Here is a 13,563-nt window from a genome sequence, read left to right on the forward strand (position 1 = left end):
GCTGCAAAATGTTTTACAATTCTGCAATTCATTTAGCAGACGCTTAATGAATTGTAGAACATGTAATATTGTTTGTCTCAAATGATCAGCCCTTAATGGAGGTGATCTCTTTTTTTTGTAGATGTTTATTTAACAAGGACACATGCAACGAACATTGCAGTATATAAAATACAGAGTAGATGCCATGGCTAATTTTCCAACACTGTCCTTGGCAAGCAAATTGTTTTGCTTGTGGCTAAAATAACTAGAATGAACACTAGGGTTCAATAATTGTCAGGCAAAATGTATTGGGCTTGTGTTGAATTAAAAAAACTTAAGCTTATGTTGATTTAAGAAGATATTACCACAAAGTTTATTCACAGTGGAGACTGATTTGACAACGGTATACACTGTAATAAAACCCACACCATTACCAACCACCATTAGCAGTAGTTTTCAAGTTCATACCACTTATTGTCTTTTTACAGCCATACTGATAAAGTATTTTTGTATATTTGGTGCTGACAATGATATGGAATGTTTTTATCTTTATTTCCTAATTAAATAGTGCACATAGGCAAGGGTTACTTAAAAGTGGACGATAAACAGTTGTGACCAAAACAAAGTGAGGGGCAGATATAAGCCTACAGGTAAATAACAATGGCTAAATTTATCTTTAAAAAAATCCTATAACTTTTCAAACCTGACCTTTCTGCACTATAATTTCCTTCAATTATCTGGTAGATAAATAATAATAATAATATCAGAGCTCTGGTCTATAAAACCAGGCCAGGGTATTGTTTTAGCATGATTTTGTCAGGGTCTTGAAAACAGATGCTTAATATGAATTTGAAATTTTCTTCTAACAATGTGGCACTTTAAGGACATTCTGTATATAGATGTCAATTTAAAAATACTGATGTAGACCCTGACAAAAATGCAACAGCCAAGCCTCCTTACAAACAGGTGATTGATAGGAAAGCCAAGACTTTATTTTTATTTTTAAAATCCTATTACTTTGAGGACCTTTTTTTAAATTTATTTGTAACTTCCCAGCCAATCTTCTTTTTTTAATCTTAATTTTTAGTTGATCTGTTTTGCTAAAAAGCCTTTAGCAGTGTGGTGATGTCACTAGTCATCATTGTATGTGCTTTAAAGTAAAAACGTGCATTAAGGAAGGGGAAAAAATTATTTTGTTAAAACAAATCTTCCACAATAAATCATTCACATCCGTTCATTACTTCATTCTCAAGTAAAATCCCTAAGGAAATGCTGAAACATATTTTAAGAATAGAAAATGAAACAATGCATAGGAAATTGGAAAAGAAAATCATAGGTCTCTTAAAAATAAGTCTTTATTTTGTTAAACAAAGGACTGAGGATAGTAGTTAGTCTGCTGGACTGAAAATAGTTTAAGGGATCTGTTGATTGTTGTCTATAAATACCACCTCCACAAAGTATAAATACATTTGAAATCCCTCTTTTACACATATAAGCTGTATTTCAATTAAAGATTATAGCATGACACTTAAAATTCCTGTAAACCGACAACACACTCTCACAAACGCACAAAATTCTTAAACTGATGGACAATACTAAAAGTGATTGTTTCATAACATAACCACAATTAAAAAATATGGCACAGATATTTACATGTTTCTGAGCAGAGCCTGTGCCCCTGAATATTGTTTCCTACTTCTTGGGTGCCTTATAAATTACACTGTCTTTAAAACAGCAGAGGATCACAGATTTCTGTGTAACAACAGAGAGCTTGACAAACCATCTCAACGGTCAAATAAACAAAATGTGTGAAACTCAGTGTAGCCCCAAAAATAAGTGTCAACACAGAGCAGCCACATTTTCAAATTGTCAAATGTCTAAAAACATTCAATCTACTCCTGTCACTACTTTGAAAGTAAGTTCTATTTCAATACAGGAACAGTGACCTACTGCTATGTGTTACAGCTTGGTAGGGTGAGTGATACACTAGCATAATCCTGTAGATGGACAACAAAAGCTTATTCACAAGTTACTCAATAGAAAATTTAACACAGCTATAGGTCCAGGCATTTCAGCATCTCAATGTCACAGTGACGAGTCATCAAAGTCTAAATTTTAAAAAAAAAATCAGAAGAATAAAAAAATTATGTCAGCTATTGGCATAAAGTAATATTTTCCAGCAAGAAAACCATCAACATTAGTGGTTCATAAATAAGAAAGATGATTATTGGTGGAGCTCTTGCTCTGTCTACGCTGGTAATATCTTCCTAAAGGGAGCTAATAATGGATCATTTCCTGGTTAATTAGAACTGACTGGGGCAGGTTGGCACTCTGATGCAAGTGTGTCTGGGAGACTAACACCAATGCACATGTTCAAGGTTGTTTGAAAATGATGGCGACAAGATGTGATGTGGGCCGCGTTACTCCATGTCCTCCTCGTCAAAAATATGTGGCTCAAAACTACACAACTCCTCGTAGGTTAATCCTGGAAAGAAAGAGCAAATGTTCAAATAGAATAAGGGTTACTCTACTGTTTCCATAGCAATGAGGCATATTATTTATAGATAACAGGTATGTGGATATAAAGATTTTATGATGATTTTTTTTCTTCATTACGCACGTTTCCACTCTTCAATCTCCAGCTCACGGCTCTCAAAGCTCTGGTCGTACGGTTCTGCCTCGGGCTCGTCGTCTGGGTCGTGGTACTGAGCGAAGTAGGGATGAGCGAGAGCCTCAGCTGCTGTTATCCGCTTGTCCGTGTCCAAAACTAGCATTTTCTCCAGGAGGTCCACAGCTGTAAAATAAGTTTATCTGTAGTCAATCTAACAATGACTACGATGCATCAAATACAACATGTAGTGAGGCCAAAGTTATGATCCGAAACGGTTCTGGCATTACCTTGTGGGTTGGCACCAATGAACACGTCAGCAAAGTTCCTCTTGGGCATTTGAGGCAGGGAGCCGATGTAGTTTCTGGCCTGGGAAAAGAAAAACAGTCAATCAAATTGAATCTCCTACTAGCAGCAACGTGTCGCCCGCCATTCATCACTGCCTGTTTCGTAATGCTCCAACATTTGCTCCAACAGTCTGCTTCTGTTCAATGTAGCCACCTGCATCCAATCATTTCTGTTCACTGACCTCATCTCTCAAATCTCTGTCTGCAGGTGTGACTGTACTGCATCCTGTAATCTTGAATGCCTAAAAAAATACTAATTTGAGTTGTGTTTGGGCTCATGCCCTTCTGTAGTATATGCCGCGAGGGCGCATTACTTTTGTTTTTGCAGTTTTACAGGAAAGCTAATTATTTTACCCTTATTTAAAGTCCCCACACAACCAAGGTTGGCTGTGTTTTCTCATGCCTGACGTTGCTGATCATCGCGTTTACAGTAAACGAGGTGATCCTGAGACAAGTTTTTACTGACCATCAACCACAGAAGTTACAGCCATGTAAACAAAAGAATGTAAAGTTTTAACAGAAAATGTTGTGATACTTCAACTGGTATGCACTTGAAGTTTAATGTATGTCTTTTATTTCTGTTGCCACAAGGTTTTGTTTTTATGGGAAGTGAAATGAAGCAGTCAAAAACACCTTGTGTGAAAGCTATGTGTAGCTTGTGCCAGATATGTGATTAACAGCCCTGATGTGTTGTGTAACAACAGCAAGATGTCCTAGTGTGATACTGTATTGTAATGTACTCAAAAAAAGACATCTATTTTATGTCACTGCTCATATTTTTTCATAGTTAATAACCTCTTTTGCAGACCAAAACAAATCTGTTGTCATCCTTAATAAAAAACAACATGTATATCTATGTTATGAAAAGTACATGTCAACAAATGTGCAACAGAAAAAGAGAATCACAGAACAAAGCAGCTCTCATATGGTAAACAGTGTTAGTAACAACTGTAGCTCCAATATGCCTGGATACTAAACACCAAGTGCACTCATACCATTCTAAAACAAACAAGTGAAAGGACAAGCTCATAAAACGCTTTAACCACAAACATTCAGGGGCATTCTGCAATTATTGATCCAGTCAAATGAAGCAAGCGTGTCAGAAACCACACAATTATTGTGATTAAACTGGAAAATTGAAATCTTGAATTGCTAGCAGTGCACCCCCAGAGGCTGTCCTGCTCCTTATTACAGTGGTTCTCAACTTTTCTAGCCTCAGGACCCACCATCTACTCCTCCATGAGAAACCGCAACCCAAATCTCATATTCGTCAACCAATCAGAATTATTTTATGAAAAGTGTGCAGTTTGGACCTATGGTTGTACTATACGTGCAACAGAAACAGGAAACTGAACCCAAAAAAGAGCATTTAAGCATTTTTTAACACGTTTTTTTTTTTCAGACACATTTTTACGACCCACTTTCGGTTACCGACCTACCAGTTGAGAACCACTGCCTTAAACCCTACTCTCCACTTAACCAAAGTAGTATAAATTGCGCAAATTAAAACAGGAAGCTTAGCCAAGAGTTCCTTAAAAGCAAAGAAAACGTGAGTGACAGCAGGTGTGACTATCCTCCTGCCCTGCTCTGCTGTCTGGTCAACAGTCAGAGCGGTTGGTCCTGCTCACCTCGGGGCTGGGCATCCTGCTTATTAGAGATGCTGGGGGCGTTCCTGTCAGACGCATTATCTGCTGAAGCTGGTTTATATCTACGAAGCTTGTGTCAAGGGGTGTACAGCGACAGAGCACAGTTGGTTAAGAAGCTGCTTCTCAATCTAACAAGGTGCGGTTAAACTATAGATGCACAACAATGTTATATTGAAAAGTAAACTTCAAGCTTTGACACAAAATGTTAAGAGGAGGGTTGTAGATGTGGAGGCAAAACAACACAATACTTTTGACACACAATCGGTGCAAGGCAGAGTATGATCACCTATGTCATAATCAAATACAGGCAAGTATGACCTAATTCACACAGCTACAGAGGCAGAAAAAAAAAGTCTCAAAACCACAAAGCTAAAAGGGTGGAAAACATGCTGTCAGTTAGGTAGCAGATTCACCAACTTGTTGCACTTCAGAGAGACATGTTTGGAGCAGGAAATGGGTTAGAGAAAAACCTTTCATAACTTTGTGAACTCACAGACTCTGAAGATATTTTCATCAAGAGCTCGGGCCCTGGGGTTCCGACGAGCAGCAAGATTAGCTTCAACTGGTCAATGTCTACCGACAACGGTAAAGGAAGACCAGGTGTTGAACGAGACAAAAGTTGTAATCTGAATCTCTTGTCTTTATCATCACTTTAAACCCATCTGTGATATCATATCCGACTTTACTTGCTTCATGTTTTTACACATTAGATGCAGCAAAAGAAAAGGCTTTCAGTTAAGAGGAGATACGGCATAGAGCTGGGAGAAGTGGAGGCAGCAGTACTTTCAATACAGAAGCACAGTCCTTAGTCTGAAAACACTGGCCGGGAGAGAGAAAGATAAAAACAAATATTGAGTACAAATGAAGAGCTTGGCAGTGGTGCAGGCAGAAAGTGGACCACAGCCAACAATGCATACTGACTGTGAAGGAAGAGTTGAAGCACGCTAGTAGAAACATTAAAGCAAAAGGGCATGTCAAGCCAGAGGGGACAGTGAGAACAGGTACTCAGTGATACATTTTTTAATATGAATACACCTCAGGTAGCGTCATGTTGGAAGAAAAGAGTAGGTTACTATGAGAGCAAAGAGAAGAGTAGCATTGTAGATCAGTTTCTGCAACAGCACTGGTAAAAAAAAAAAAATAATAAAATAAAATAGAGAAATCAGTACCTCCACAAAAATGTGTCAATGTGTGTTTAACCTGTTCGATTTGTTATGCAAATGCTGTGTCAGCAGCTATTAGAGCTCAGTACATTCTGTACTCTCAAATGAAAAGGATACGGTCAGTACCAGGAAACAGAGTTCTTCCAGTGAGGAGTTCTGCCATTATACAGCCCACTGACCAAATATCCACTGAAACAAGAAAGGAAACAAGACACAAACATTAGGACTCTCCTATTGTCGTGTAAGGGAGTCACTGGGGGATGAAAAAGAGCTTTTTTAAAAAATGTCATCTACCTGTCATGTTGTAATGCATCCAGTTCAACATGATCTCTGGCGCACGATACCAGCGGGTGGCCACATAGCCGGTCATCTCATCATCAGTGTGCCGCGCCAAACCAAAGTCCAAAATCTGGGAGCGATTGAATTGCAGAGAAGCAGAGAAGTTTGCATAATATTCACTTTTTGGATTCATGACGGGGAAAAAAGTTTGAAATGAGAGTTAACGGACCTTCAGCTCACAGTCTTCATTCACCGCCAGATTACTGGGTTTCAAATCCTGAAGGAAGAAAAGCCAGGAACGTGAATTTGGGTGATTTGCATTATTATAAAACATTCCTATTTATCATGACAAATACATAGCTGCCCTTTCTTTGTTCACGTTGCAATAAAAAAACATTACATCATGAACACTGTGTAAAAGTTAAGTTCCTGTTTATGACTTATTTTCTCCTCAGTGTGTGCAGAGGGACCAGGCTACAACTCTGCCATGAAGATGTCATAAACCCTGACACAGTTTTCCTTCTTTTTTTAACCTCATCCAGGTCAAAGACAAAGTGACATCAGTCTGACATAAACAAACAAGGCACTTACTCTGTGTATGATGTCAGCCGAGTGGATGTACTGGAGAGAGAGAAAGAATATGAGCTATTAATCACAATATTAGTTTAAAGATGTACTGATTTGGAACTCAGTTTAATGTGCTAATTAGCTATGTTAGATGAGAAGACCAATACCTGGCTCATATTTCTCTATTTGATAAGGACAGGAGGCAGATTAGTTTAGTGTATCGGAGAGTCAAACTGAAAACAGAGGGGAAAAGGCTCTCCCGTCTCTGACCAAAAGTAACAAACTTCACCTATCCTGAAGATCTTTTCTTAACTCACAAAATGACCTAAGTCAATTTTTTTCCTGTAAGTAATAGTTTTTTTGGCTTGGAGAAGTTACTTCCTGTGGTCCTATTGTCGCTATGAGGCTGCCAGGCAACCAACATGGACTTTAGTTTATACGCTTAGCCAACCAGACACAATCAATGGCCAGTGGTATCAATCTTCTCATTTAACTAGTTGCCAAAATGATCATTATTTCTTTAAATGAGCTCACCTTTAACCCCCTGAGGATCTGGTATATGAGGAACTGCACATGGTCGTCTGTGAGCTTCTGACATTTCACTATGTTGTTAAGATCAGCCCCCATTAAATGAGTCACAAGATACCTGGGAATCAGAAGACTGTGGTCAGAGTCTAAAAGGACACTGTACATACTTGTTTTTTCACTTAAAAGAAAGCCAGATGGATAGAAATTAACATATTTGCATTTCCTACAACTTCATCCAAAGTTGTTTGCAGTGTGAATCTAATTTCCCATACGGCTATATGAGCTTAAACCTGTTTAGCTTCTGTTTCTTTAGACTCTCACTTCCCTCCAGAGACACTAAAAGGCCAAGCCCTTCTCAGATGGAATGTAATTCAACAACATAGCTTACCCAAATAAATGGGCTTAATTGGACAACATCAGTGGATAGTTCAAATTTAATCCAAGAGCTGTTCTTTAATGCCCAGACAGCACTCATGCAAGAGCATGATAAAAAAAGTTGCACCCTTGCAAGAACAAAAAAATAAATCAAGATACACAGAGCCATGTGCTGCTCCGACAGTCTGCTGCTCAACAAATACCCATTTCATGAATACTCTTCTACTCACACCAACCACACCGTGCAAGGCCTTAAAATAGCACCCAGTTACGTTTGAACTTGTTCTCTGCAGCACACAGGGACACAGACACTCTCGAAAGTTCATTGGCCTTGGAAAAAAAAAGGATATAAATAGTGACCTCTGTTTTCTCTCCTATTGAAACAGAGCACACGGCTGCAGCAGCACAGGGTTGAGACTCTGTCTGTATTTATAGAGCCGAGGGGAACCACACTTACAGTACCTGCATAGCTGAGATTTTTCTTGGATATCGTACTGCATTCAGAACATTTACAATGTTCCAGCAGATGTGCCGATAAAGAGAGCCATAACTCACTCAGACTTTCTATGACTCAGCAGTTTTTCTTCTCTGTGGTATACGAATAAATTCTCTTTCCATTCAATCCAGCTATTCTCTCTCCCTACTTTTTCCTTTCTCTCAGAGACTCAGGATCACACACCATCTATGTGTGTGACCTTGTTTTGCCTTCAAACACAGCTCTGATTATGAAGAAGATTCTTTGCAAAGTTCTGTTCCAGATGGGACTTGTAAAACATGGACTTGTGATGGGGATTGAAAGACAGCTATACAATGGATGCAGCAGAAGTTTCATTTATATTATTATTTATCACTTACAGACAGAGAGCAGAGGAGCTGACAGCAGAGGTGACACTGTCTAAAAGGGGTGTGAATCTTTCAATATCTCACCATTCAATTTGGACTCTTGGGTCCACGAACCGGTTCAAAATCTTTTTTCCAACCAATTTCCAATTCAAAATACATTCCTATGTGTTACAAATCAGTGCTTATTTCAGGTTCAATTTTCTTAAAATGTGTTGAAAATAATACAGCTTTTATAATTGCGATGTTCAATCAGATAATTGCAATAATTTAAATGCACAGAGGAAACCCCAAAACATAGATAACATTTATTTATGCTGATCTAGCAAAATACTTTTATATGAATCAGATCTGTGGGCCAGATAAATACCAGAAACTTGACAGGGAACAAAATTACATGGTCATAAATCTAAAGCCTTTTAAAACAGACCATGGATCTTGTTATTTTTATTTTCTGTTCAGAATTGGCTGCAGATCAGTGAAGTGATGCGGTGTGTGTCAGTCAGCAATTGTTGGCCGTTGTTCCACTAATTTTAACTCTGCCCAGTGGCATATGATATGAGCGGGGGCATTGGAATTGCTCCCGTCGTATTTCACTTTCATTTTGCAGACGCTTAATGCCAAACACGTTGCGTCAAGCTTCCTCTTATCTGCGGGATCTTAGAATCCACAGTGCACTCTAACACTTGTCTTCCATGATAAGAGGAAGTGTTATATGTTTTGCTGCTCCATAGACAGTTCAGGCAGTAGATACGTTAGCATGTCGGACACAGGCATGCGTACATTACCGATGCTGAGAGCTAGCTTATGTTAGCAGCGCGGCTGACGCGGCAGGACTGACACACTCGTGCTGCAAACTGGCTAATGGTGAGAATTTACTTAGGACGTAAGCAAGTATGCTTTCAAAAATAATCAATTGACCTTAAACATCTACCATCTCAAATTAACTAAAAGATTAGCTGTGTTTTGGTACTTTGTTGCCAATAAGCTTCAATTTCGACAGCTTTCAGGAATTGGCTTGCATTTTTGGTTAAAAAAGTTACCCAACATAACGTGTCTGTGACTTCTTTTTTGTGCTGTCATGGTATTAAAACAGGAATCTATATCATTTGGTTATTGGTACAATAAAAAAAACCCTAGTCAAATCTAATGTAGCTTTAGGCTGCTCACGTCAGGAAAGAAGAGGAACAAAGGTCTAGTGAACTCGAGTCTAAACAAGCAGGGACACCACTTCCTCACATGGGGAAACTTGAAAGACTTTGGGAAGATCTCGATACACAGGCATGACCACAACACAACCCATTCATGAAAACAAGCCAATCTGCTCGTACACAGAGGTTTCAGATGACACCTGCAATGTGACATGGATGCAGAGTCTTCTGCAGTGTTTCAAAGAAAAGCTGGCCCACTTTCGTTTCAATCAATGCACCTTTATGAAGAGCTGAATTGAGACCTGTGCATGTGCAATAGTTACATCGCAGGACGTGAGATCAGTCAAGTGACCCAGCAGCATGTCGTGTGAAAACCATAATCACGATAATTAAACACGATTAACATCTGAACACAAAAAACAAGAAATAAATGAAAACAAATGAGTGAAAAAATATAAATCTATAAAGATAATATATATAAACAACTATGTTTTTAAAGTAGTGGTGAAGTACTCGTGCGACCAAAATAAGACAAACACTTTGAAACATTTACCACACATGACACACGGCACAGTAATCGTTTAGTCTTGATTATCCTGTTTTCATGATCACAGGAAGCCTAAATCGCAATTGAAACTCGATTAATTACCCAGCTCTAGTGTTTGTGCAAAAGAAACATTCCTCAGAAGACAGCCTCCCCCGCCGTCTGAGGAATGAGTCATTGTCTCACTGTCCACTTCCCATTTTTGGCAACTTTCAACCACAACACACAATAACTACCTGTTTGTCAGCTAGGCACACATGTTTCACAGAGACAGAAATCAGGAAGCAAAAGGGGGGGAAACAGGGGGTGAAATAACTCCTGTGACATGCAGAGAGGGCGGACAGTCGAAGAAATGTTCCAGCTTTAGTCAGTTGGCCGGTGTCCAGGTGTTTCCCAGCCACAGCTATGATCCTCTGCTGCTGAGAAACTAAAGGCTGCAGTTTGTTGAAAACCCTTCTTAAATTATGCTAAGGAGTTACTGAGATTAACTCAAACCAAAGGACGGAGGGAAACTTAAAATTAACAAATGCATCACACTTACACATCAGTGAATTCCTTTAGACTTGTAGCAGGGGAGAACACATCTAGGAGGCCAATCACCTGCAGGAGTATGAAAACAACTGTCAAATAAACAACACAAACCTGCATTGAACTGTAGATGAAGCAAAGGTATAGAATTACTTTTAATAAGCTGATTTTCTCATGTCTGTTCACAAGCAGACAGAGCAAAAGGAAGAGAAATGTGTCCACTCACATTTTCATGTTTCATGTGCTTCAGCAACCGCAGCTCTCTGTATGTTCTCTTTGCATGGATGATGGACTGGAACGGTCTGGAGAGCTTTTTCACAGCTATCTTTAAACCAGTCTTCATATCAAACGCAGAGCTGTTACAAAAATGGACATCAAGTTAGCTTGAACCTCACAAGTAATAACAGACTTCATACCCTACATCTGCTTGCATACATCAGTTTTTGTCTTCATGAGCTGATTTGGGGGATACAAGCTATAAGTACTGAAAACATACAAAACTCTTACAACTAGAAATTACCTTTGAATGAAAAAAAGAGTGTAATTTTTAGGACGGATGAGAGAAACTGTTTCAGGTCCGAATGGGCCAAGTGTGTTCCCAAAACGAAACTAGATTCAGTAAGAACAGCTGAAGTCTGGTTAAAAGGAAGAAGACGAAAAAAGGGCGACACAAGCAGAAAATGTCATCTCTCAGCAGATTGGGAGCAGGCCTGCAGACTGTCCTGCATTCTAATGGCTGAGTATCTCTAACACTTCCCCCTACTTAGCTCACTTAAACATGTTCACAGTCAGTGGACAGACACAAGTGAAAACTGCATGGACCCCTAAAGCAGTATTATCAGGGTTCTAACAACATCACAATGTAATGCACCTAATTTTGTCCATACAAGTTGAACAATACTAGAATAAGAATAAACATTAACTCCAGCATAAGAAACTCTGTAAATAAATCAGTTTTCAAAGTAAAAAAAGAGCCCCCTAATGCTTTTGTCTAAACCCATCAGCAGTTATATCCCAATAAATGAAAACATTACACAGGCCCTCACTCTTCTTGCAACCATCACTTTTTACATTCAGTTAAAATATTAATAATAATGTGGATTTTCATTGATTGCATCCTAAATTATGTGGCATCTCATCCCAGCTGTAACTCTAACTAAAGTAGTGCAGTACAGTATAAATAGACTGTGCAGGGATTCTCGATTGACTTAGGTAGAGTCCATTATGTTAACACTGACAATAGGAGCCTGTGTACTGTTCGAAAAAAAAAAAACAATCGCAGGCATTGCACTGGTGAGCAGACAGTAATCTGACCAGCAACAGATTATCATATTGCCCGGCAACAGCGCATCTGTCCGCTTTCATTTGCAAAACAAACATCTGCCCACTCAATCAAATGAACCACTGACAATGTTGTGTCCTAGATAGTATCAGCACAACCCATTTAATCATCAGCCAATGCAAAAGGGGGTTTCCTGTGAAAGCTTAAGCTTCTGACAGTTGGCAGCTATAAGGAAATGCACCTAACCAACAGGGTGTTCTGGAGAAGTCAAGAGGATGTCACAACCTCATCATGAATGCAAATACTGTATGGTGCTATTGTATACGTTTTATAAAGGGTTCATTCATAAAACTCACTAGACTTGGGATGCCTTCAATGATGATTTTCAATATTGACCAATCAGTCTATTTTAAGACAATTCATAAATGTAATCTTTTGAGCAGACAATTTTAAAAAAACTCCAAAATGTCCTTTAGCACCAAGTCAAATTCCTTGTATGTGTAAATCTACTTGGTAATCTGATTCTGATTTCAGCAAAATATTACTTTGCTGACAACGTCTAATTTGGTGGAAAAAAACTGCATCTATCTTTTTGACAATCCTCTCAACATTACTAAAAACTGATATTACAAGACAGTGACATTTAACCCAAACAACTTTTTAAACATACTGTCAGATTAACGTAGGTAGAGGGACAAAACATCTCAGCCATGTGGGACTTGCTTAGTAAACACCTATAATATCTTATCTCTTGATCTAAATGTTCTCGTGTTATTTTAATGTTACTTACATGAATCATCCAGATGACATTAATTACACCTCTGGCGAAAGAGTGTACATCTACATTACATGAGTACAAATACTGATTTTTAAGTTAGGAGTTTGATTAACATGCACCCCGATCAGATAATGACCCAGATACTTTTTTAAGATTTCAAAGTATGAGTGAGCAGTTTCCTAAAGTAGGCCTTTGGTATGTAGTTTAGTACATTAGTTGCAAGTTTTTTGCATGTGATTAATAGATAACAAGTCAACAGGTTTTCACGTTGAGAGGCACATCGTGTCTCCACCTTGCTAGCCAACAATCCTGTCGAGCTAACCTAACTTTAGCATCTGCAGCGCAGGCCCCGTCTAAATGAATGGAGGTTAAGTTAGGTGACTAGGCTAAACACACGGTTTTAAACTAATGGAGTGAAAAGTATTTACCTTACGGATCCGTAGGCGCCAGAGCCAACTGGGGACAAGCTTTTGTATCGCTCCGGGACTTCCCATATCGTCTTGTTGACGTCCTGTCGATAAAACTTGGGTCTTTCTTTCTGCGACATTCCTGCAGAACTAACTGCCGACCACCGACTTGACTTTCTGCTCCGAGGTGGGTAACGTTACTCCGAGCCCTGCAGCCTGCGTTCAACTTTTACCAAAGTAACGAAAAGAGAGGCTAAATAAAGTGTTTCCTCTCGCTGAATAACTTTTTTAACTAAATTTGAGTGTCTGCCTATTGCTAATACCGTCTGAGGAGTGTTTTAAATCTTCACGCTGTTTGTTCCTCCTCACTCAGCTTGCTTTCAGACAGCTCCCGAGATTTCACCCCGCTTGCAACACACGTCTCAAAGTCTCGCGAGAAACAAATAACTAGGGCCAGCCAAGCCAAAAGCAGAAAAACCTGTGCCACATTCATACCTACGAGATGGTAACATAAAACATTAGAACTTCCTCCACACAAGTA

At 39.0% G+C, this 13,563-nt stretch overlaps 1 protein-coding gene across 2 annotated transcripts; it reads right to left on the reverse strand.

Annotated features, from left to right (window-relative positions):
- Nucleotides 1-1,316: 1,316 nt before the first annotated feature.
- On the reverse strand, nucleotides 1,317-13,423 carry mapk14a (mitogen-activated protein kinase 14a). Of its 2 annotated transcripts, none has more exons than XM_061056587.1 (12): nucleotides 13,044-13,423; nucleotides 10,782-10,911; nucleotides 10,569-10,627; nucleotides 7,124-7,235; nucleotides 6,614-6,643; nucleotides 6,252-6,299; nucleotides 6,038-6,152; nucleotides 5,861-5,932; nucleotides 5,074-5,153; nucleotides 2,878-2,956; nucleotides 2,600-2,773; nucleotides 1,317-2,464 (listed from the first exon to the last, which is right to left on the reverse strand). In XM_061056587.1, the coding sequence occupies exons 1-12, from the start codon at nucleotides 13,160-13,162 to the stop codon at nucleotides 2,400-2,402; spliced, it is 1,083 nt and encodes a 360-aa protein (XP_060912570.1). In that variant the 5' UTR covers nucleotides 13,163-13,423; the 3' UTR covers nucleotides 1,317-2,399. The 2 variants fall into 2 exon arrangements, with proteins under 2 accessions (XP_060912570.1, XP_060912569.1); XM_061056586.1 differs by lacking the exon at nucleotides 5,074-5,153 and adding an exon at nucleotides 4,563-4,642 and having other exon boundaries at nucleotides 13,044-13,422.
- Nucleotides 13,424-13,563: the final 140 nt, after the last annotated feature.

The sequence above is a fragment of the Labrus mixtus genome, chromosome 15 (assembly GCF_963584025.1).
Source record: "Labrus mixtus chromosome 15, fLabMix1.1, whole genome shotgun sequence".
Lineage (NCBI taxonomy): Eukaryota > Metazoa > Chordata > Actinopteri > Labriformes > Labridae > Labrus > Labrus mixtus.

What these genes read in the sequence shown, in the direction of transcription:
- mapk14a (XM_061056587.1), bottom strand. Translation starts at nt 13,162, where the DNA reads ATGTCGCAGAAAGAAAGACCCAAGTTTTATCGACAGGACGTCAACAAG. An exon ending in ATGAAGACTGTGAGCTGAAG is followed by an intron (nt 6,153 to 6,251) that starts GTCCGTTAACTC and finishes AATCGCTCCCAG; the next exon opens with ATTTTGGACTTTGGTTTGGC. An exon ending in GGAGATTGAAGAGTGGAAAC is followed by an intron (nt 2,465 to 2,599) that starts GTGCGTAATGAA and finishes CTTTCTTTCCAG; the next exon opens with GATTAACCTACGAGGAGTTG.